The 25377-nt window shown below is 48.5% G+C and overlaps 1 protein-coding gene across 1 annotated transcript; it reads right to left on the bottom strand.

Annotated features, from left to right (window-relative positions):
* Positions 1–1024: 1024 nt before the first annotated feature.
* ECHDC3 (enoyl-CoA hydratase domain containing 3) lies at positions 1025–24733 on the bottom strand. The gene is made up of 5 exons (XM_001082412.5): positions 24387–24733; positions 18025–18146; positions 15904–16001; positions 9491–9691; positions 1025–1877 (listed from the first exon to the last, which is right to left on the bottom strand). The coding sequence occupies exons 1-5, from the start codon at positions 24554–24556 to the stop codon at positions 1557–1559; spliced, it is 912 nt and encodes a 303-aa protein (XP_001082412.2). The 5' UTR covers positions 24557–24733; the 3' UTR covers positions 1025–1556.
* Positions 24734–25377: the final 644 nt, after the last annotated feature.

Here is a 25377-nt window from a genome sequence, read left to right as displayed (position 1 = left end):
TCGTCCAGGAAGCGGCAGCGCTCATAATTTTCTGTGCGTGAGTAGCGGTAACAAACTCCTCTTTTTCAAGAGCACACTCTATGGTTTCTAAAATCTAGGAAAGACACAAATTGTCTTTCTCAGCAGAAACCTGTGAAAACAACTCAGGGACACCCATACCATGAGACCCTTGCCCCGGCTATTTGAATAAGCGCAGGTTAGAGCCTTACAGCTCTTCATCCCCAGCGTGGTACTCATCCCATGAATGGCCACTCGCAGGTGAAATAAACTGGTTTTAAACAATCAGCCTTACGACAATCTTGAGGACAAGAGATTTGGGACATTTCTTGGGCTGCATTAGACCTGAAGCCAGCAGGTCATAGATTTAGGTCCCAAATCAAACCCTTGCTCAGGTGGGAAACCTATGCACCTGGTTTTGGTCTGTGATCTCTCCTGGAAGCCGAGCGTCATTTGCAAGTGTGTCCGTAGGAGGTGTTGCTTTTTTTGTGGTTGTTGTTGAGGCAGAGACTTGCTCTATTGCCCCAGAGCTGTAGTGCAGTGGCACCATCTTGGCTCACTGCAACCTCCACCTCCCGGGTTCAAGCAATTCTCCTGCCTCAGCCTCCCAAGTATCTGGGATTACAGGCACGTGCCACTGCACCTGGCTAATTTTTGTATTTTTAGTAGAGATGGGGTTTCACCATATTGGCCAGGCTGGTCTTGAACTCCCGACCTCAGGTGATCCACCTGTCTCAGCCTCCCAGAGTGCTGGGATTATAGGCAGGAGCCACCACCCAGCCAGGAGGAGGTGCTCTTAATGCGTAGGACGTGTCTACTGCCTCCCGCCTCCTCTCCCCAGTGTTTTCATCCTCAGGTTGAGCCTGGAGTCTGGGTTTCACAGAAACGTGGATAACAATGACATCGGTTATAGAAATAGGAGGCACCTACTCTATGTCCATCAACGTGAGCATATAAAAACGGTTGCTTTTTTTTCTTTTCTTAGACAGTTTGCAGTATAGCTGGGGAGATAAAACATACCAGTCTCTGTAAAGATTAAATTTATTTAAATCACATAAGATTATTCAAAGCCATAGGCATGATTACGTCTCTATAGAATCAAGAAGATTTTCTGCATGGAGAACATCTCATGGAGATTTGAAATGTGTTGCCTCTCCTGAGCAGCCAGGATTAACTCCGCCTAGGAGGAGGTTTTGGATAAGGGTCAGGCTGGTGTCCTTCTTTCCTGCCTCCATGGGTTGTCACCTTCTGCTATGTCAGGGGGGTCGCTTGCTTAAGATGTTGTAAGGAGCACCCCAAACGCCAGGCTTCCTGCCATAGCTGGCCCGCTACAGGGCTCACCAGCCTTGCACCGAGGTCAGCACCTCAGTCACTCCCCATTTTGTCTTTCACCATGAAAGCGTGGCTTTTAATGTAGGCCAAATGCTGTGACACCAGTATCAAGTCACAGAAGCAGCTCGTCTGCTGCCTGCTGAAGCTGAGAGGCAGTGTGGGGTTGGGGCCAGAGGGGAGGGCGGGCTCCTGGGCGCTGCCCACGGGCCTCACTCCTCTGCCTCCACTCACGCGGGCTCGTGTGACCAGATGGGTTTTCTCTTCTGGAGGAAGGCCGTGATGCCCTCCTGCCCGTCCCGCAGGGCCAGGTTGTCCACCATGGCCCGGGAGGTGAGGTAGTAAGCCGTCCCCAGGTCCTGGGGCAGCTGCCTGTAGAAGGTGGCTTTGCCCAGGGACACCACCGGGCGGCTCAGTGACGCGATCTTCCGCGCGATCCGCATGGTCTCCTCCTGCAGCTCTGCCTCTGGCACCACTTTGCTGAGCAGCCCGTGGAGCAGGGCCTGCTGGGCAGAAATGGGCTCCCCAGTAAAGAGCATCTCCAAGGCCACCTACGGGGAGACACGGGAGGTCACTGAGGTGCTCTCCTGCGACCCGCCCCCCCCACCTGAGTCCCGCCTCGGCTCAATGACCAGCTTCCTCAAACACCACGTCACCTGCCAGCCCTGATGTCTTCAGTGCCCTCACTCCTGCCCGGGAGGAGAGCAGATCTTTCCAAGAGCGAAGAAACCACACCAGCCCCAGGGGCAGTGACTGTCCCGTGTTGTCTTGCTCCTGCACAGATCTGGTCACTGAGCCCTGCCACGGCTGGGGATGTCGTCTACCTCTTTTGAGGGCCAAGCACAGGATGGAATCCACATCAGCTGGGATGACCCACAGACACTGCAGCGTGGGGGTTGGGGGGGCGGAGTGGGGAGTCCAGTACCTCTCAGAACCCACTGGGGCCACTTCCCACAAGCACTCACGGGGCTGCCAGCTCGGCTTGATTGGAAAGAGCAGCCCCGGCCTCCTGGAGAAACGAGGATTTACAGACAATGTCTTCAGGGACCAGATGTAGAGTCCAGCGTGGTTTTAACTCACCAATGGGTAAGAAGTGGCAAGGAGAGGATGCCCTCTCCCCTTCTACAACTCTCCCCTGAGGTTCCAGGGCTGGTGAAGAGCGGGGAGCCCAGTTCCCTCCCTCCCCTCTGTGTCCTCTGCTTCACAGCCGCTGCACCAACCAATTCAGTCACGCTACCAAGCCGGCTCCTCTAAAGTCAAATTTACAATGGAAAAGAGGGATCCCCAGGGGCACAAGGACACACAGGCAGGGGGCCTTCCCTCCCCCACCCCTCACTCAGGGTCTCACAATCCTGGTGGCATCCCTGATGTGCCTCAAACACGCCCGTGCGCAGTCACCTCAGGGTCCTCGGACTTGCTGGTCTGGAGTGACTTTGGAGTGCCTGGAGTGACTTTTCCCTGGCTGTTCTCCTGGCACACGCCCTCATCGCAGGCCTCTAGTCCTGCGTCCCCTGTCACTGAGGTCTTCCATGGCCGCCCTGCTCCAAGTGTAAAACAAACTCTGAAGCAACCCCGCCTGGTTACATTTTAAATCATTTGCGCTTCTCTCCATTTAACACCCTATATATTTCATGTTTGTTTATAGTACGTGTCCTTTGTAGCACGTAAACTCCAGGAGGACAGGATTTCTTTTTTTCCCCAAGATGGCGTCTCACTATATTACGCAGGCCGGTTGTGAACTCCTGGGCACAAATGACCCTCCAGCCTTGGCCTCTCAAAGTGCTAGGATTACAGGCATGAGCCACCATGCCTGGCCATTTTTTTAGTCTTCTGTTGATTTCTGTATCTCCAGCACTGGAAGACTATCTTGCACATAGCAAGCAACCTATTCAATATTTATGAAGGAGGGAAGGGAGGGAAGAAGAGAGGGAGGAAGGCAGGTAGGCAGGAAAATAGAGTATAGCACAAATGGCAGGCTGGTTCCTTTGAGAAGAGGGCAAGCAGGTGATACAGCTTCTAGCTGGCTCTGGCTGGCTCTTAGGACCTGGCCTCCATGCTGTGAGGAAGCCCAAGCCACCCTGAGAGGCCAGTTGCAGTGTGCTGCCAACCACCCTTTGGGGGGCCCAGCTCAGAGGCAGCCTCCACAGCCAGACATGTGAGCAAGCAGCCTTCAGATAAGTCCCCAGCTGAGGCTGCTGACCCTGTGGAGCAGAGAGAAGCCTTCCTCACTGAGCCCTGTCCAAACTGCAAATTCTGTTGTCTTTTGCTATGATACTGTGGGTGACCTGTTGCCTGGTAATAGACAGCTGCACTAGCTGGAGACAGACACAGGAGACGCATCAGCATGTAGAGTGGGGTTTCTCAACCCTGGTGGTACTGACGTTCAGATAACTTTTTTTGGGTGGGGGGCTGGGGGCTGTCCTGTGTATTGCAGGACGTTCTGCAGCATTCTTGACCTCCACCCTCTAGTTATCAGTAGTACCCATGCCCCCACACCAAGCTGTGACAATCAAGAATGTCTCCAGGTATCGCCACATATCCCTGGGCCAATACTGCTCTCAGTTTAGAACCATGGATCTAGAAGGTTTTTAAGTCATAGGACTAGATTGGAGCCCCCTGGATTGAGCTTGGATAAAGGAGAGACCAGAAGCCTGGCCTGAGGCCCCTCCTGCCACCATGGGTGGAGATGGAGCCCACAGGCACTGGGCTGGGAGCCAGGGACGGGTGATGCAGAGCCTCCTTGTCTCCTCTGTAAAGTTAAAGGCATGGACTAAATCGCCACCTCTGTTTTGGAACTGTACTGATTTTACGTTGGAGGGGGCAGGAATGTGACAGCTATGGGGGTTTCAGGGCAGACCATTTTTAGTTGACCAGGAAGAGCACTTCACGCCAAAGTGTGTCTGAAGCCCTGGTTGAACCAGGAGCTAAAAAGCAGATCCTGTTGTGAACAGCTGTGAAATAGGACCCTGCTGAAGACATCTAGCGGGTCCCAACACGGGGCCAGGAAGGTGCTCTGCTCCGTCTCTGCCCCTGAACCGTGTTATCAGCTGGGATCAGAAGCCAAGGTGGAGACGGTGTCACGGCTCCTCCCAGCCACTTTCCCTCTACTGATACAGGCGGCCCTTGGGGAACTCACAGGGACCAAATGTCAGGAAGTGGCCAAGCCTGAAAAACTGATGCAACATGAAAAAACAACAAAAGCCACCCAAGTCAACCTTATCGATCCCTTTGTCACTTGCAATGATCAAGTCCTAGATGACTTTCAGAGTTGTTAAGAATGGAGTCAGAGCTGGAAGGAGGAAAGAGTAAATCCAAAGTAGTAAATGATCCTTCCCGGCCGGCTCAGCAGATGGACATGTATTCATCCCAGGTGGGGGACTTGCGGCCTGGGCCGGCAGTGTGTGGGTGCAGACCTGCATGGAATTCCAAATGCCCCAGATGTTTTGGGGCCAAGTCCTTTGGAGTTCAAGCTTCACAGGCGGGGCCTGGTGCCAGGCCTGCTGGGCACTGGTCCTCCTGGGACCCCCGAGCAAGCCATCTCTCACCTCTCACTTCGGCAGCCAGCAGGCTCAGGTACAAATGACTGTCACCAAGGGACACAGTGAAGAAGCCACTAACTAATGACAGCAGGGCACACTGTCACATTGAGTACAACGGAAAGGCTGGGGAAAAAATGGTCCATCTGAGCCAGACATAAATCAGGGAAGTCACTATGAAGATTTTGCTTGTAGAAGAAAAGCTCAGGGACCTGGTTTGAGCTCAAGGGACCTGGCTGAGCCAGATGTACCTGAGTTCCAACCCCAGCTCTGGCACTTACTAACCACAAGACCTTCAACTGTTTAATGCCTTGGAGTTTGTTTCATCTGGAAAACAAAAATGAGCGCCTCCTGCAGTATTGCAAGGATTAGAGATAGCAGGTGTGAGGCTCGTATAATAACAGTCCTGGGCACTCAGTAGGCACCTAGTGAATGCAATGCCTATTTTTAACACGCCTAGGCCAACTACCGATGGTTCATGATCTCTAATGCTGGCTTTTAAATGGTCACCCCAGCCTTGGAATGGGGGCGATTATTTAAAGCAGAGGGGTCTTCTGGATCTCATAGGCCACCCAAGTGGCAAGAATCATGTGCTACAGCCCACAGGGGACTCTCCCCACGTCATGCCCCTTTGCATGGGTGTGGTGTCTTAGTCCATTCAGCCTGCTGGAACACAGCACCATAGCCCAGTGGCTTATGAACAACAGACATTTATATCTCACAGTTCTGGAGGCTGCGAAGTCCAAGGTGAGGGTGCCAGCTCTGCGACTGCTGAGGACCTGCTTCCTGGTTCATAAACGGGGCCTTCTAGCTGTGTCCTCACATGCAGAAAAAGGGTTAAGGCAGCTCTCTGGGGCTGTTTTTTTTTTTTTTTTTTTTGAGATGAAGTTTCACTCTTGTTGTCCAGGCTGGAGTGCAATGGCACGATCTCGGCTCATTGCTACTTCCGCCTCCCAGGTTCAAGTGATTCTCCTGCTTCAACCTCCCAAGGAGCTGGGATTACAGGCATGAGCCACCATACCCAGCTAATTTTTGTATTTTTAGTAGAGACGGCGTTTTGCCATGTTGACCAGGTTGGTCTCGAACTCCTGACCTCAGGTGATCCGTCTGCCTCGGCCTCCCACAGTGCTGGGATTACAGGCATGAGACACCACGCCCAGCCTGGGGCTGTTTTTATAAAGTCACTGATCCCATTCACAAGGGCTCCATGCTCATGATCTCATCACCCCCAAAGGCCCCACCTTCCAACACCATCACCTTGGGGGTGAGGATTCAACACAGGAATTTGGGGAGGACACAGCATTCAGACCGCAGCACACGGCATCTGTCTCCCAGGGAGCACTAGCAGCAGGGTGAAGAGCTGCGGGGGGAGCACTGTGGAAAGAGTCAGGCCTGAGCAGAACCCATGGGGTTCTTGTGCACACACACATGCACATGCATTCGCACTGGCACCGAGGCACCGGCAGGATCTGTCCCTCGGGCTGCCACGTGGCCGGGCTCTGAGGGAAGCACACTGGAGTGAGGGTCATGGGTCCCATCTCACTGGCTGGACACAGGACACGAGGCCCTGAAACTCCCAGGCCCTCTTGCAAACTGGGTGTGGAACTGTGTTTCCTCTAAAACTGCACTCCCAACCTCTGGCCACACAAATCACTGCTAAAACACAGCCCGTCTGGGGCAGGCTGGAGACCCAGCCTTTCTCCCAGGCTCTCTAACGTCTGCACCAGTTTGAGCAGCGGGCTTTAACCATCTTTCCAGCTTAGAAACCCCACTCTGTTCTCATTAGCTGATTGGAAATCAGAGTCTGCCTGCCTCAGGAAAATGACTGTTCTGGGAGGAAGGGCTTCTCATTTCCCACGTGCTCTCCAGTGAGGCCGGCTGCTTGAGGCACTGGCTCGGGGTCTGAGCAAGGCCAGCTCTGCCTGGGAATGGAGCAGCTGCGCCAGGCAGGGTGTTTTATAGGGTGCCAGGAACATGCATTATTTAGATCATGCCCAAGGAGAGAAGCTCTTTACAAATGGGGACTATTATTCATGTCCAGGCTTGGTCTGGAATGAAGAGACAGGCTTGATTCCATTGTTTCTGCCCGTCTCCAGCACAGTCAAGCAGGTCCCTTGGCGGCCGGGAGAGGGCACTAGTGACCCACACATGTTGTCTTAGCCAGCGTGAGACAAGCCCAACTTCCTGTCCAGGCCAGTTTGCAAAAGTACCTGCTAGCTTCCCTGTAGGTGTACGAGGGACACGCACCTACCCCCAAAATACTCGGTGGGCCCGTGCACGGATGTCCACGGATGGGTTCACACGCACGCGATCGGCAAAGACAACGGGCAGGTGGTTTGGGTCAGGTGTATTAGATTGTTATGAATGCCAGTTTCTCCTCCTAAAGCAGGCCCACACAATGAGACCTGCAAATCCAGAAACCTAACAAAGGCCTTAAGTTCCAAAAGACTTTTTCTTCCTACAAAATTCCCTTCATCAGTACTGTGATTTCTGCTTTTCAGTGTTGACCCCAAACCACGTTCCTGAGTCATGGCTCCGAGTGGCCCAGCATTAATAAGCCCAGCGTGCAAGGACTCGTTGACAGAACTCTGAACCGCTTTCAGGCACCTGATTAGAAAAAACTGGCGAGTCTCCAGCTGAGTGATTTAGAGGCCTTCGGGGGGTCAGAACATGAGAACAGAGACCAGGAACCTGAGCAGGGCTGTCCGGAGATTTTTTGCCCCATTTTCTGAGGTCTGTCCTTGGGAGGTAAAAGCTACTTTGGTTCATCCAACTGGGCGATTATGAAATGGGGTGTCTGAAGACTGGACTTCCTTGGAACTTAAGGCCTCTTTTTTTGTCATATTTTCCCCTTTTGCTTCTCAAAAACTTTAAATTTTATCAATTTAAAACTTGATAAATATAGTCTAGCATTAAGTTGCTGGGAATCAAATCTAATAAGCCTGGATTTCAAAAGTTGAAGAGAGAATGGGTTCTTATCCAGACAGTAGGGCTGACTTCAAGGTTTCAAGTGCTTTACTGTGGAACCTTCCAGCACGTCAGGTGTTGAAGAGGACAGGCAGCTGTCAGCATAGCTGTCTTTTATTAAACAAAGGCCTTGTGATTTGATTTGCACAGTTATAAGGTAGTTTGTGAACAAGCTCTGACAATCAATTTGTAATACACAAAGTAAAGTCTTAAGAAATATTTACTAAATGGGCCAGGTGCGGTGGCTCACACCTGTAATTCTAGCATTTTGGGAGGCCGAGGGGGACGGATTACTTGAGGTCAAGAGTTTGAGGCCAGCCTTGCCAACATGGTGAAACACCATCTCTACTAAAAATACAAAATTAGCCGGGCATGGTGGCACGTGCCTGTAATCCCAGTTACTATGGAGGCTGAGGCAGGAGAATCCCTTGAACGTTGCAGTGAGCTGAGATTGCGCCACTGTACTCCAGCCTGGGTGACAGAGTGAGACTCCGTCTCAAAAAAAAAAAAAAAAAAAAAATTACTGAATGAGTTTAAGGTAAGTGTCGATCTTGACAGAGTCGAAAACATCCTCTTAGTCTGAAGACACTTTAGCCAGCCGTCACCTACTGTAGTGCAGAGCCCACTTCCAGCCCACTGTCCTAAGCGTGTGTGTTCATAGGTATCTGTCTTCTTCACAATTTCCCCACAAACACACATTTCTGCAAAAACTAACAAAGGGGCACTGCAAAAGAAAGGAATACTTCCCTAAACTTCTTGGTCCTACTACTAATTTCCCTTGGATCTTATTTCTCTTGCGTCACAGGCATATGAGCAACTGCTAATTTTCATAGTTGATGCTAAAGTAGATCACATACATTAGAAAGCAATAGCTTCTTTACTTGGTGTGGTCTAAGACTCTGCCCCCCTTGTTACAGATTTCCAATTAAGAACAAGGAGGCACTTTTTCTGCAACAAGAACACTGTTGGTTTACACTTGAGGAAGGTTTAGGAAATATTATTTTATGATGTTATAGGAAGGAAGAAAGTTTTGTGACGGAAACAGACTTCACTGTAGTTAACAAAACCACTTTGCAACACGGCTCCTTCTTGGGCAGATTCAACATACCACGCACAGGAGATTCATGTTCTTGAAATGCAACCGTTGTAAACCCAACATACTCCAAAAATCACCTACTCTAAATCCATTCTGGAACAAGACGACTGTTGACGAAGAGTGAGCCAGCGACACTACTATCCTAGGCTCCTGATACTGGCATTATGTCAGCATGCTATTCTATCTCACGGGCAACCATTCAGTGCAACAAAACTGAGTCTCAATTGCATTTCAAATAAGATTACAAAATATGTGGCATTAGGAAGACAAACAAAACCAATCGGCAAACCTCCCCAGTGGTACTGAGGGTACACATGATGGAAATGCAGTGATTTCACAAATTGACGCCCTGCGTCAGAAGCTACAGAGGACCAGGCAGGCGGTCGGCTCTTCCCTCCCTGCCATTAGAGGGAAAGTCATGGCCCATCTAGCCAGAGGCGCTCTGGGCAGAATGTCCTGATATGAAAGGCACTTTTAACAAGCGGATCTTGAATCATTGCATGCATTGGAGGAGGAACTCCAGAGAAGGCTGGGAGGCAGAGGTGGGTGGGGGAAGTTAAATTACCTTTCTAGGCACTGCTCTTGCCAAGGCAACCCCAGGGGTAGAACAGAAGAGCCCGATGTTCACCCCAGGAGTGGCAAAAGAGGACTTGTCGCTGGCCACGGCAATGTCGCAGCTGGCAACCAGTTGACAGCCGGCAGCTGTGGCCAGGCCATTGACCATGGCAATGACGGGGACAGGGTGGTTCCGGATGAGCATCATGACCTGCGGGACAAACACACCCACTTCACTTCCACCCAGAGGGAGGCACGACATTAATGCCTATCTTTTTTTTTTTTTTTTTCTTTTTTTTTAGACAGAGTCTCGCTCTGTTGCCCAGGAAGGAGTGCAGTGGTGAGATCTTGGCTCACTGCAACCTCCTCCTTCTGGGTTCAAGCGATCCTCCTGCCTCAGTCTCCTGAGTATCTGGGACTACAGGCATGGGCCACCACACCCAGCTAAATTTTTTTGGTACTTTTAGTAAAGATGGGGTTTTACTATGTTGGCCAGGCTGGTCTGGAATTCCTGACCTCAAGTGATCCACCCACCTTGGCCTCCCAAAGTGCTCAGATGACAGGCGTGAGCCACCACGCCTAGCCAATGCCTATCCTTTTATATGACTTTCCTGTTTCCAGAGCACTTTTCATATGTGTGAGTTTATCAGATTCTATGGAAAAAGGGTCAAAAAAGGCACAGAGAGCACTAACTCCTATTAAATATCTACTCTGAACCATTGTACAACAAGGACACTAAGCTTGGTGGGGGCTGCTGCAGGGGGTGGCCCCAAGCTTAGCTCTTGAGAAGTGACAGACTCCCACCTGCCTTCCCGGCAAACGCGCTGAAGAACAGTGTGGATTTTTATCTCTGGGGAACAAATCAAACACTTCAGAGACAGTTCTGTTTTCGCCGTGCCTGTGGGAGGCTCTTGTGTTAAAAGTCTGAAGCTGGTATTTGGTGCTTCCTTGAAAAATTAAGGTGGAAAGGACCCTTGAAGGCAGTTTTCTTAATAATTACTTCTCAAATTACCACCATGAAGACTCTCTCAATTCTATTAAAATGGGGGTGGGGGGGACTCTGCTGTCATCAAAGTAAACAAAATTCCTAAAATAGAGCCATTGGCACAGAGAGGAGAGACAGAAATGTGCTAATACAACCCCTCCAACCAATACATTTCCAGAGCTTTAACTTATTTTTGCAGCTTATGTTTTCATGCCACAGAGTGTGTTGCTATGGTAACTGCAATTTCTAAAGTGCTGCTCTTTGAACCTTGGCAGGGAGAGAGGATGGGAATGAAATTTGGGTTACTTTCCCCAAGGCAGGTATTCAAAGACAAACGACCTTCATTGATTTGAAGATTCTGTCTAAGAAGCTTATCTTTTATATCCATAAACATTTGATATTCGTTAGCTTTCTTCTTAAATAACCAATTATATATTTAAGGCTATGGTATCCTATCCTATAGTAGTGCTTTTGGACTTTTTTGGGGGGAGATCTCCTTTACAGAACCTGATAAACACTAATAACATTACCTAGGATAAATGAGGAAATGCATCCTCCTCAGAAGAACACAGGCGGGTGGATCACCTGAGGTCAGGAGTTTGAGACCAGCCTGGCCAACATCATGAAACCCTGTCTCTACTTAAAAAAAACACAAAAATTAGCTGGGCGTGGTGGCACGTGCCGGTAATCCCAGCCTACTTGGGAGGCTGAGGCAGGAGAATTGCTTGAACTTGGGAAGTGGAGGTTGCAGTGAGCTGAGATCGCGCCATTGCACTCTAGCCTGGGTGACACAGCGAGACTCTGTCTCAAAAAAAGAAGAAAGAAGAAGAAAGAAGAAAGAAGAAGAAGAAGGAGAAGGAGAAGGAGAAGGAGAAGGAGAAGGAGAAGGAGAAGGAGAAGGAGAAGGAGAAGGAGAAGGAGAAGGAGAAGGAGAAGAAGAAGAAGAAGAAGAAGAAGAAGAAGAAGAAGAAGAAGAATGCACAGATAAGTAAACACCTGTACACAACACTGTTCGTGGATTTAGGGGGTTCATGCACTGTAGGGCGAGGCTGGGGATGGGCCAGCGAGTGCTCATTACCAGTGAACTGGAATGAATAACAAGGGGAAGAACTCCCAGGAACTTCTAAAGTCTTGCTGCAAAGAAAGAAAAGATTTTGTTTTTGTTCTGAGCGTTGCTGCACCACCCAAGGAACTGAAGTTACTGATGAAAAGCCCATTGACTGGGATTAGAGTTGAACAGTCTACCTGTCCCGTCCACCATCTGTGAATGGCTAGGATTTCATAAAACTTGGCAGAAAAATAGGTAATACAGTATATATTCAGCATAAAAAACACATATAATTATTAATATTATTTTTTTGAAACAGAGACTTGCTCTGTCACCCAAGCTGGAGTGCGGTGGCACGATCCTGGCTCACTGCAACCTCCGCCTTCTGGGTTCAAGTGACTCTCCTGCCTCAGCCTCCCGAGTACCTGGGGTTATAAGTGTGCACCACCATACCCAGCTAACTATTTTGTATTTTTAGTAGAGAGAGTTTCACCATGTTGGCCAGGTTGGTCTCAAACTCCTGACCTCAAGTGATCCGCCTGCCTCGGCCTCCGAAAGTGCTGGGATTACAGATGTGAGTCACCGCGTCCAGCCTAAAAATGCATATTCACCTTTGATCTAGGAATTCTACTTCTAAGAAATAATGTGAAATAGGTAAAAAGCTCTATGCCAAAGATGCTCACCAAATCATTATAATAGTAAAAAAAACTATAAATAATATAAATATACAAAATAAATAAATGGCAATGGAAACTAAACTACATCCATTGACTAGGATGCTGTATTCTCACTGAAATGAAAATTTCCAAGAGAAACACCAGCATAGCAGTCTGGAGCTTATGCAGTGGTCTGAAACCAGGCTGCCAGGGTTTACGCTCAGTCTGTCACTTACTCACTGAGTAATCCTGGACAAGTCATTTAACCCCTCAGTTTTCACATCTGTAAAATGGGCATGGTAATAGCACCATCCTTATAGAACATGACAGTTATATAAATTAACATATTTAAAGTACTTAAAATATTACCTGGCATATAGTAAGCATTCAATGCTATAATCATATTATATAATTTTATACTGTAAGTTCATCTATATATGATTATTTAGGAAAACAGGTTCACATGAAAAAATGATCTAAAAGGAAATATAGCAAAATATTAATCACAGTTCTCTCTGGGAGGTATGAATATGGTATAACATAGGTAATCTTTTATTTTTCTAGACTTTCAAAACTGTTTATAAGTACATATTACTTTCATGATTAAGACTGTGTTAGGCCAGGCACTGTGGCTCATGCCTATAATCCTAGCACTTTGGGAGGCCAAGGTGGGCGGATCATTTTGAGGTCAGGAAATCGAGACCAGCCTGGTCAACATGGTGCAACTCCGTTTCTACTAAAAAAAAATAAAACCAAAAAAAGTTAGTCAGGCATGGTGGCGCATGCCTGTAGTCCCAGCTACTCGGGAGGCTGAGGCAGGAGAATTGCTTGAACCCGGGAGGCAGAGGTTGCAGTGAGCCGAGATCGGGCCACTGCACTCCAGCCTGGGTGACAGAGCGAGACACTGTCTCAAGGAAAAAAAAAAAAAAAAAAAAAGACTATTTAAAATATAAAGTTAGAGAGAAGTTCAGAAAAGACAAAAGGAATTTAAACAATCAACAGGCTAGAATAATCAAACACTTGATAGTCAAGAACTGATTATACCTATTTGACCTTCCTGAATTAGGTACTGTTTTGGGTCTGCTGACCCCAAAATGTGACATAAATAGAACTCTGCCCTAACCTCCTTTAACAGCATCGCTAAGGGTTTCGCGTTATTTCCCAAAGCAAGAAACCTTGTCCCACTGTCATGTGATTGACAGGGTATGAGAGCAAAGAGCAGACTCTTCTCCTGAACTAGAGTTCCGTCTCCAAACTTCAATAGGATATAAGCAGAGAGACAAAGAAGAAGTCTCTAATATGAGCGCCGTGGAAGGTCATTTTCACTCTTCCAGAGTCAAGTTCTTCTCATTCTCATTCTACTCATTCTTAATTTGCCCTGCTCCTGGTTTGTATATAATTAACTATCATGCAGTACTTGTGGTCTGTAAAAAATTGGTATAGTTTTTAGATGCTTAGCTAATTCAGATACCTCTATCCTCCTTTCTAAAATCAAATTTTCTCATGCATGAACTGAACAATGAAATATCTAGCTCATTCTGTTCCAATCTACCTGTTGATTTCACTTGGAAATTGAAATCTTGCACAAGTCCATGACACTCATATTTAGCCAACACAATGTGATTTTCTTACAAATGGTTTAAAGAAATCAATACACTTTCAGTCCTATTTTACTACTTTGGGGTAGGCCCTGTTTATGCACTGAGTCTTTTTCAGGAAGTCAAAGGCCTCCAAGGGTTAGGGGCTTCCAAGAAATCTGGGCTTTATCCTCTGAAGAAGGCCTGCTCCCCTGTGGCCCATGGCTACGCTGTTTAGATCCCAGTTCATGAAGTTGCCAGAGCAGAGTGATAAAAGCAGACCCTTAGGGAGGATAACAGGGCTTTACTGGTTCTCTTTGATGCTTTTCAACTTCAGCCAAACATACTGGGTACTGGTAGAAAAAAACTTTTACAGCACCAAGCCTTGGCAAACCTAAGAGTGGAATGTTACATAAACATCATTAATGTAGGAAACAAAAGATCCAGGTCTCGGCTCTAACTTGCTCCCACTTCCCCATGAAGCTTCAAGTAAATTGCTTTTCCCGTTTGTCCTTCCATGGAGTGAGAAAAATAGAACCTGATCTCGTTATGGGTTTCTGGAAGGGCAAGGAAAACAAATGGGGATGTCTTAATCATCTTCCCATTCACATCCCTGTTGCTCACTTGTGTCTTGTATCATTAAATATCTTTGAAATCATTAATGACCAAATACATGAATGAATAAGTCGATGAATGAATAAAAAATTAGGTTAAACTATCTTAGAGGCAGGTTATGAAGCCGTTTTATATGTGTTGTTTCCCAAACAGATTTTCAGTTTCCGTTCGGCAGAAAGCAATTTTTTCTTATGTTTCCCTCAATGCCTTGCAGGTATTATAATAGGTGCTCAATAAACGGTCATTAGGCCGGGTGCGGTGGCTCAAGCCTGTAATACCAGCACTTTGGGAGGCCGAGATGGGCGGATCACGAGGTCAGGAGATCGAGACCATCCTGGCCGACACGGTGAAACCCCGTCTCTACTAAGAAACACAAAAAATAGCCAGGCGAGGTGGCAGCGCCTGTAGTCCCAGCTACTCGGGAGGCTGAGGCCGGAGAATGGCGTAAACCCGGGAGGCGGAGCTTGCAGTGAGCTGAGATCCGGCCACTGCACTCCAGCCTGGGCTACAGAGCGAGACTCCGTCTCAAAAAAAAAAAAAAAAAAAAACAACGGTCATTAGATGAACAATGTATTACTTAAAGCTGGATTCTCTACTCAACTTTTCATTACCCAAGGGGTTGATTTCATGCATTTATAAATCATCCAACACTTTTTGTACCTCCTCTTCCTCTGTGGCTGTTGGTATTTTTCCTCCTTAATATGGTGAAAGAGGCAGAAGAGAAGCAACAACAAAGAGGTTAATTTTCCTACTTAGAGGTGGTGATTATAAAGGCTGGTTGAAAGAAGCATTTGAAAACAATTTAAAAAACCATTATTGTTATTCCACTTATTAATGTTCTTTCCCATTTAACAGAGTTGTTTTAGTTTAAATTTTTTTTTAATTATTATAATCTTAGATTCTTCCTCTCTAAAGACACACATTTTCACCTTTTTCCTCTTACTCCAAACTTCTACACGAAGACATACTCCCACAATGCTAGACATGGCAACCATGAGTACCATCCTATATTCCACTTTCTTTGGTACAATACAAAATCAATAGCAAATTATGGTTGCTTCTTAAAAGTCTAAACTAGGCCGTGCACGGTGGCTCACGTCTGTAATCCCAGCACTTTGGAAGGTCGAGGCGGGAGGATCACCTGAGGTCAGGAGTTTGAGACCAGCCTGGCCAACATGGTGAAACCTCATCTCTACTAAAAACACAAAAATTAGCGCATGCCTGCTAGTCCCAGCTACTCAAGAAGCTGAGGCAGGAGAATCGCTTGAATCCGGGAGGCAGAGGTTGCAGTGAGCCAAGATTGCACCACTGCACTCCAGCTTGGGTGATAGAGAGAGACTCTATCTGGAAAAAAAAAAAAAAAAAAAAAAGTCTAAACCAAATAATTGCTTGGATAAAGGATCTGATGACCAAACAGTTTCCAGTTGCTCTGGGTGGTTAGGTCTCACAGATAAAATCTTATCTGTAAGCTAGAAGGCGAACTCAACATTTAATATAACAATCATTTGCAGGTTTGCACTGTCAACTGTCGTCCCGGCTTACCTTGGAACAGGTCTGAAATACTTCGGCATGGTAATCACGGCCTTGCTCCTCTGTCAGCTCCTTTAAATCATGCCCAGAAGAAAACACAGGCCCCTCAGCTGCAAATGTTTCCAATTGAGAAAAGAAAACAAAAAGATGTAAACACCCAGAGTTGGACAGTTAGTTCCCTTCCTTGTCTACTGAATAACTTCAGCAAACTTTCACTTAGAGCAAGTTAATGGCCTAATTTTGAGAAGAATAATTCCAGTTTGATGGAAAAGTTCCAGCCAGAATTTTGTGATGAAAAATGCAAGGTGAGGCATTTTTTAGGTGCCTAGGTGTCCTAAAAGTCCTTGATGGAAAATGATAGAAATACACAATTACATAAGGAGAAGGTTCAGTTACCAAGGCAAAGGTATTTTATACAGAGCCTTTATCTGGGGACTCGTTCTGGCCTGAGTGTATTGAGTCACACAAGCTCATCAAAATCCCTCTTGCCGAAGGCAGTGTCCATGTCATTTCGTCTACAAGTGGTGGCCAACCATCATGGCTGAACTGGGAGGTGAGGGTAGGGAGGGACCTCAGAAGCCTTCCGGTCTTCATTTTACAGATGAGGGATCATAGGATGTGGCTGCTATCACTGCTGTCATCAACAAGAAAATGTCATCCTACTGATGAGCTGATAACATTTTCTCATACTTCCCTTTTGTTGCTATTGCTGTTGCTGGAGACAGAGCCTTGCTCTGTTGCCCAGGCTGGAGTGCAGAGGCGCGATCTTGGCTCACTGCGACCTCTGCCTCCGGGGTTCAAGCAATTCTTGTGCCTTAGCCTCCTGAGTAGCTGGGATTACAGGCGCCCGCCACCACGCCTGGCTAATTTTTGTAGTTTTAGTAGAGATGGAGTTTTGGCCACGTTGGCCAGGCTGGTCTCGAACTCTTGGTCTCAAGTGATCTGCACGCCTTGGCCTCCCAAAGTGCTGGGATTACAGGCATGAGGCACCATGCCTGGCTGTTGTAGTTACCTTGATTGATAGGCAATACTATTGTCTTTTTGTAAGTGAGGTAATTGTGTAGTTAAGAAGCTATAGTGAGACCCTGTCTCTGCAAAATAAAACCTTAAAAATTAGCAAGGCACAGTGGTGGCAGTGGTGTTTGAGGCTAGGAGTTCGAGACCAGCCTGGGCAACATAGCAAGTCACTAGCTCCACAAAAAATAAAAAATTAGCTGAGCGTAGTGGCACATACCTATAGTCCCAGCTACTCAGGGGACTGAGGCTGGAGATCACTTAAGCCCAGAAGTTTGAGGCTGCAGTGAGCTATAATCATGCCACTGCACTCCAGCCTGGGCGACAGAGCAAGACTGTGTCAAAAAAAAAAAAAAAAAAAGAAGTTAACTGCCTTTGCTGTATCCAGGTGACATCCCACATGGCTGCTGGATTGTACTAGTTCTAATTTCTTTTCTCTTCACCATATAAAACAGTTGAACACTTCTGATTAACCATGGATAAGATGGTAACATTCTGAGTTTCTGCCTCCGGAAATCCTGATGCTTGACTTGCCAAACAAACATAGCATCACAAAGTATCATCGTCATATTTTTTTGTGCACACTTTAAAATGCTAATATTACTAATATTTATACCAGTCCCATCATCACAAGAAAAAATAATTCTGTAAAAATTCTTTTTGGAGCAAGCAAACAAATGAGCAGAATATGGCATCCTTTCCAGCACCATTAAAGGCACTGCAGATATCAGTTCGCAAGCTTGGTAAGAAAAGAAAAGTCAAACCAATCAAATGCCCCAAAGGATTAGTGGTTAAACCCATTTTATAAGGTCCATGAAGAAATCAATTCTCTGACTTTGAGGGGAATACCAGTATAGCCAAGAACAGAAATGTTTTAGTATCTAACAAAAAGGAAAAGACAGATTTTCACTGAACAGTCACCTCTGCTATACATTCTGCAGTTAATAGTGTTAGGACCAAATCACCAACTACACAGGTGTTTTCTATAATTAATGTTCTTGTAAAGGAGCTTCAAAACAATTCTCCAGTTAAATGAAGGGATGCCCCAGTTAACTAAAGACTCTCAAGAAATCTCTTCTGGGCACTGCAGAATACTAAGGACAGATATCAGATCCATACCCGAGATGATAATGACTTTCAGATCGTTGCTGTCAGCGTCATGAAGAATGTCACTCTGCAGAGATTTCAGCATTGCAAGTGACAACGCGTTCCTCTTCTTGGAATTGCTCAAGACGATGTTCCTGTGAAGCACATTTTACAATCACAGGGTCACGCACCAGTCAAAACAAGTGAGGACCCCTGCGATTCCTGTCTAATTTAGGAGCTATTTTTAAAAGACAAGAAAAGAGAACTGCTGGGGCTTAGTGCCAATGTAGAGGGTCTGTCGACTCTCTGGAGTTATAGCCAAGTCAAAACAAGAAAAAGGCGACCTGAAATGCAGGCTGGGTTTCCTCCCTCTTCCCTTGATTTGTTTCTCTTTTTCTCCATGTTAGATGTCAGAAACATGACTGCCAGCTCCACAGAGAGGGCAACGCACAGCAGTTCCAAAATCAACACCACCCAGAGAGGCTGCAAGCTTAGCATGACAGCAGCAGGCGCCGGAGAAATCTGACAAACAGTGGCTACCTTCCACTGCTTTCTTTCCATTGTTTCTTAGAAAAAAGTTAGAAAAGAAACCCAGAATGAAAATAACGCCCCAGATCTCGGCTCACTGCAACCTCCACCTCCCGGGTTGAAGCGAGTCTACTGCTTCGGTGTCCCGAATAGCTGGGACTACAGGCGCCCACCACCATGCCCGGCTACTTTTGTATCTTTAGTAGAGATGAGGTTTCACCATGTTGGCTAGGCTGGTCTTGAACTCCTGATCTCAGGTGATCCGCTTGCCTCAGCCTCCCAAAGTGTTGGGATTATAGGCAGGAGCCACTGTGTCTGACCCAATTTTTTATTTTTTTTTATTTTATTTATTTATTTATTTATTTTTTGAGACGGAGTCTCGCTATGTCGCCCAGGGTGGAGTGCAGTGGCCGGATCTCAGCTCACTGCAAGCTCCGCCTCCCGGGTTTTTACGCCATTCTCCTGCCTCAGCCTCCCGAGTAGCCGGGACTACAGGCGCCCACCACCTCGCCCGGCTAGTTTTTTGTATTTTTTAGTAGAGACGGGGTTTCACCGTGTTAGCCAGGATGGTCTCGAACTCCTGACCTCGTGATCCGCCCGTCTCGGCCTCCCAAAGTGCTGAGATTACAGGCTTGAGCCACCGCGCCCGGCCAACCCAATTTTTTATATTTAATTTTTGTGAGTACATATAGTAGGTGTATATATATTTATGGGGTACCTGGGGATGTTTTGCCACAGGCAAGCAATGCGCAATGATCACATCATGGAAAATGGGGTATCCATCCCCTCAAGCATTTATCCTTTGTGGATAACAAAGGATAAATCAACAATCCAATGATATTCTTTTAGTTAGTTTCAAATCGACAATTAAATTGTTATTGACTATAGTCACCCTGTTGTGCTACAGAATTCTCAGTCTTATTCATTCATTCTATTTTTCTGTACCCAGTCCATGTTTTTTTTTTTTTTTTGAGATGGAGTTTCATTCTTGTTGCCCAGGCTGGAATACAATGGCATGATCTTGGCTCACTGCAACCTCTGCCTCCCGGGTTCAAGTGATTCTTTTGCCTCAGGCTCCCAAGTAGCTGGGATTGCAGGTGTGCGCCACCACATCCAGCTAATTTTTGTATTTTTAGTAGAGCTGAGGTTTCACCATGTTGGCCAGGCTGGTCTCGAACTCTTGACCTCAGGTGATCCACCCGCCTTGGCCTCCCAAAGTGCTGGGATTACAGATGTGAGCTACTGTGCCTAGGCCCATCTTTTCTTATAGTGGCATCCTGTAAGTCTACAAAACAATTCGTGCTGTCTGCGAATGGGATAATATATGAAGAATAAAAGTACAAGTCACACAGCAAGAGGGCTCTTCTGAACATATCCTGTCACAAAAAGCTGGGGTCCAAAGGGCCTGCTCGCTCTTTTGAGGCATCCCATGTGCTGAATAAAATAATCTGTATTGTCATCTTGCTGCCTGTACACAGAAATGTCTTATTTTTGGCTGCTATAAGAAATGGGCAAAGAGCCAAACACCAGATTGTTATTATATATTTTATGTGTTTCCTATCAGTTTCCACCTACATGTTTCCTGCCTTCCTCAATCTTTTTTGAATCTGATATTCCTTCCGCGGTACAGCCAGCGTGGATCTTCCGTAAATAGTATTCTGTGTCGTGTTTTTCTGGAAAACAACTTTGATGACTGAATTTATTTCAATAAGAATAACCACTTTCTTTGGAATACCGTTTCAAGGTTGCTGCAGTCTTCAGGTGGCTGCGCTATTCATCTTGTTGTTTCTTATAAACATTGTTCTCTGCTGAGTACAAAAATTACTTGTGCTGATTTGCTGATAGACTTCAAAACTTACATTTGGTGCGGGTGGTGGGAGAACGGCTTATAAACCTCTCCATCAAATAATGAGGGTGCTTCTTGTAGCAAATATAAAAAGCTGCCATCCCATCGGTGACATATGCTTAAACTAAATGCTAAGGTCTCAGGCAAAATTGTATAAAAAGATTCCAGCCCCCAAGGCCATCGTGCACTGCAGAATCTGTTCATGTGTCCCGTTAGCTGTTTGGCTCCGACACTGTGAGTGTTCTAAACCGCAGAGTCCATTCTCCAACCCAGAGGAAACAGGCTCAACTCCTCCCGCTCCACCCAAGCTCTTCTCACAGACCATCTCCTAATTGCCAGATCCAAATCCACTGGCCATCTCGATCATTCCCTCCTTCTGGAGACAGATTTCTTCTCTCCTGGTTGTTTTGTACTTCTCTGGCCGGTCCTTCTTTGTAGGGTCCAGCCCCACAGAGTCAGTGGGTTTTTTTCCCCGTGTGCGGAGATGAGAGATTGTAGGAATAAAGACACAAGACAAAGAGATAAAAGAAAAAGACAGCTGGGCCCGGGGGACCACTACCACCAAGAGGCGGAGACCGGTAGTGCCCTGAATGCCAGGCTGTGCTGTTATTTATTGGGTACAAGGCAAAAGGGGCAAGGTAAGGAGTGTGAGTCATCTCCAATGATTGACAAGGTCACATGAATCACGTGTCCACTGGACAGGGGGCCCTTCCCTGTTTGGCAGCCGAGGTGGAGAGACAGAGAGAGAGAGGACACAGCCTATGCCTTTATTTCTTCATATCAGAGACTTAGTACTTTCACTAATTTTGCTACTGCTATCTAGAAGGCAGAGCCAGGTGTACAGGATGAAACATGAAGGCGGACTAGGAGCGTGACCACTGAAGCACAGCATCACAGGGAGACGGTCAGGCCTCCGGATAACTGCGGGGGGGCCGGACTGATGTCACACCCTCCACAAGAGGTGGAGGAGTAGCGTTTTCTCTAAACTCTACCGGGGAAAGGGAGACTCCCTTTCCCGGTCTGCTAAGTAGCGGGGGTTTTTCCTTGACACTGACACTACCGCTAGACCATGGTCTGCTTGGCAACGGGCATCTTCCCAGACGCTGGCGTTACCGCTAGACCAAGCAGCCCTCTGGTGGCCCTGCCCGGGGAATAACAGAAGGCTCGCACTCCTGTCTTCTGGTCACTTCTCACTATGTCCCCTCAGCTCCTATCTCTGTGTAGCTTGGTTTTTCCTAGGTTATAATTGTAGAGCAAGGATAATTATAATATTGGAATAAAGAGTAATTGCTATAAGCTAATGATTAATGATATTCATATATAATCATATCTATTATCTATATCTAGTATAACTATTCCTATTTTATGTATTTTATTACACTGGAACAGCTCGTGCCCTCAATCTCTTCCCTCAGCACCTGGGTAGCTTGACGCCCACACTTCTTGACTTCTTTCGTGGGCTACTAGCCCTCTGTTAATCCCTGAATGCCAGCCATCCTGAATTCTGTCCTCCGCACTCTTCCCAGGCAACTTCGCCAATGACCTTGACGTCAACGGCCACCTCTGAGCTGAGCTCCAGGTGCACACGTTCATCCCGATGTCCATTGGCCTTCTCCATCTAGGTGTCCTTGGGCATCCCCCCATTCTCAAACCTGCCCCTCTCGTGTCCTCCTTATTTGAGTGGTGCCACTCAGCTGCCTGAATCAGAGAAAAAGTCATTCTAGTTTTTTATCTCTTCCTGATTCAACTGGCACCAAAGCCTGTCAATAATACCTCTTAAAAAATCTCATCACTGAACCCTCCCAATGGCCATCTTGGTTGAAAACATGCGATGCCTTGCACTGAGAGCTTCACCAATATCACCTATCCGAAGAGGAAAACTTTAAGAATGAGGTTACCACCAGAGCATGCGATAAGTATCAAGGTAAGAGATGGTCCTTATAAATGCCCCCATGAGCTGTCTGAAGATCATTATTGTAAACCACGAGAAGGTCCTTGAAGTGAGGGACTGTCATGTTCTCACACAGAGAAGACGCTCAATATCTGTTCTAATGACAAAAAATAGCATTTCTATTTTTTCACAGCCAATTCCACCGAATGCAGCGGAATGACATTGCATCCAGTTTTTTTGCCATCTCTTTTCAAACCAAGCGGTGAGTAGAAACAGAGTAGAAACCACTTTGGGGCAGAGGGACCTCTCTGAACCCTGGTGAGACCTACTGGCCGTGTGGCCCTGAACAGGCTGTCACCTCTCTGAACTTGCTTCCTCACTGTAAAGCGGGCATAAAATTATCCACCTTGCAGGCCATTATTAAGAATTAGGGATCGCGGCCGGGCGCGGTGGCTCAAGCCTTTGGGAGCTTTAATCCCAGCACTTTGGGAGGCCGAGGCGGGAGGATCACGAGGTCAGGAGATCGAGACCATCCTGGCTAACATGGTGAAACCCCGTCTCCACTAAAAATACAAAAAAAACTAGCCAGGCGTGGTGGCGGGCGCCTGTAGTCCCAGCTACTCGGAGGCTGAGGCAGGAGAATGGCGTGAACCCGGGAGGCGGAGCTTGCAGTGAGCCGAGATCGCGCCACGGCACTCCAGCCTGGGTGACACAGCGAGACTCCATCTCAAAAAAAAAAAAAAAAGAATTAGGGATCATAGATGCCAGGAGACCAGCACAGAGCTGGCCCTGGGTCCATGACAGCAGTGCCGCTGGGAGGAGCATGGAAAACGGACACTTGAAGAGTGACGGGTTGCTCAAGTTCTCGCACAAGTTGACCTGCTTAGTGCCTAACATAGTGCTGCTTTAATGCCTGGTTAAGAAGTTTCCTTTCCTACTAAACAACCCCTAGCATTCACGCGAGAGTGTTTCAGTCACCACCTTTGCTGATTCATGTTTAATTCTGGAGAACTCAACCAGCCTCCTTTTTGTCATCTGGCCTGCCCAGAAGTCAGGCTTCCAACCAGATGTGACCAGATTTACAGAAGTGGAAACTTAGCAATGGCCAAGAAAGGCCCTGGCCTGGGCCCTGCTCTGGCCTGTGCTCCTGTAGATGATGAGCAAGGGGTCCACAGGGAAAGGAACCATCCCCTTTCTAAACCCTGGGGCCATTACTGAGACCCTGGAATTCCCTGCCCCTGCTGTGGGCACCACAAGCCCAAAGGCGGCCAAGAGCAGTTGTCTGTAGGGCATGAGGGGACAGACAATCCGGGCATGCTGGAAGGGTGTCTGCAGATCTATGCACCCAGTCCCTTGCAGAGCAGCAGAAAGGACGGGTGCAAAGGTGGGAACGGATGAGAGGAGGGTGAGGAGAAAAGGAAAACGCTGAAGCCAGGGACTGGCTCTCCACCCCTGCGGGGAACCACCGGGTCATCTGATTATCAGTTCACCCGCGGCCTTCTAGGTCTTCTTCGGAAGGTAAACATCTCAGGGTAGGAGAAAACGACGCTTATTTAACAGCTTGATTTAGAACTGAAACATGCTGAAACATGGTACTCAGGCCTCCCTTTGCACCCTTGCCTGGGCCAGGCAAGCACCCGGCTCAGGCCTGAAGTGGGCAGGGCCTTCCACCTTCATGACTCTATCGCCAGTTTCCAGTTGGCACACAAGCACATTTTTAAGAGTTTTGGGCCTGTAGCCACAAGGGCAGCACTCAGGACGCTGTGTCCTTAGTACTATTTACTGTCCCGCCCCCAGCCCCGCGCCTCTGGGTGAGGGCCAAGGAGCAGCTCGGCCGTGCCCACACTCCCCCTGGAGCCGGGTCTGGGGCCCAGAGCCCTCCTCTCCAGACCTCTCCGCAGGCCCAGCGGCTGGAGGCCCAGTGACCCCGCAGGCGGCCCTGAGGGCTTCGGAGCCCCGGGCAGTCCCACCGACTCGCTGCCAGGCCCGGGTCCGGGACACGGGGGGTTCCCTCCTCAGGGGCGCAAACGGGGCTGCGGCTCCCCGGGTCCTCGCGGCGTCAGTGGCAGCGCCCGCGCCCCGACCCCGACCCGGCCCCAACGCGAGGAGCCCGTGCGGCCCGGGGCTGACCTTATGCCGTCTAGCTGCCGCGCGCTGGTGGGCCGCGGCTCCGACTCCCGCCGCCCCGCTCCGGCCGGGTCCCGGCTGCAGAAGCGGGCGGACAGCTGGGCCCAGGGGCCGCGCGAGAGACACATGGGCCCCCTCGCCCCGAAGGCCCGCAAGACGGCGACGGCTGCCATGGCATCCGGGACGGCCAGGCGCCGCAGGATCGCGCTGTCTGACCGGCCGCAGGTGCTGGGCGCTCCGAGGGCGCTGCTGTGAGCAGAGCCGGGACGGAACGGGACGGAACTCGACGGAACTCAGCTGTGGCCGAGACCCGGACGGAACCGCCTGACAGGCCTAGGCTTCGCGAGGACGCCCCAGGCTGGGCCCTGTCCCCACTACGCCCCGCCCCGGCACGCCCCGTCCCCACTACGCCCCGCCCCGACACGCCCCGTCTCCACTACGCCCCGCCCCGGCACGCCCCGCCCCGGCACGCCCCTCCCCACTACGCCACGCCCCGGCACGCCCCGCCCCCACGAGGCCCTCCCCCGGCTCGCCCCGCCCCCCAGGGTGAAAGGCGCGCATTGAAAACCCGCAGGCCAGCTCTTGGGGTTGTTTGACAACGCCTGTGGGAAAGTTTAAGCGAGGGGACAAGTAGGATGATTTCTTTTTGCACCAACACCAGGAATGTGGCGTTTGCCTGCATTGGGAAAACGAGCATCGGGGTGAGTGGCGCTGCACTGTTACCAACCCCTCCCTTACCTGCCTAGGAAACGCCCGGGGCCTGGAGGGCTAGCACGTGGGGGGCCTGGCTGCCCCGACGTTGACTTTTTAATGCTTGTGTCCTCTCATCCAGACGCTGGGGTCCACACTTTACGTTTCTGCCACCAGGTGGCTGGAAATGGAAAATAAGTTCATAAACAAAATAAAGTTAAATTTCTAGAACACCTGAGCCTGACCTCGCAGTCATGCCAAGTGCCTCCGAAGAGGCCGAGCACGGGGGTCGCAGAGCCTGATC

This window comes from Macaca mulatta, chromosome 9, assembly GCF_049350105.2.
Source record: "Macaca mulatta isolate MMU2019108-1 chromosome 9, T2T-MMU8v2.0, whole genome shotgun sequence".
Classification (NCBI taxonomy): domain Eukaryota; kingdom Metazoa; phylum Chordata; class Mammalia; order Primates; family Cercopithecidae; genus Macaca; species Macaca mulatta.
Note: the sequence above shows the minus strand (reverse complement) of the source record. Positions and strands in the feature narration are given on the sequence as shown.

What these genes read in the sequence shown, in the direction of transcription:
- ECHDC3 (XM_001082412.5), bottom strand. Translation starts at nt 24,556, where the DNA reads ATGGCAGCCGTCGCCGTCTTGCGGGCCTTCGGGGCGAGGGGGCCCATG. An exon ending in GAAAGTCATTATCATCTCGG is followed by an intron (nt 16,002 to 18,024) that starts GTATGGATCTGA and finishes AAACATTTGCAG; the next exon opens with CTGAGGGGCCTGTGTTTTCT. An exon ending in TATTTCAGACCTGTTCCAAG is followed by an intron (nt 9,692 to 15,903) that starts GTAAGCCGGGAC and finishes TTTGTCCCGCAG; the next exon opens with GTCATGATGCTCATCCGGAA.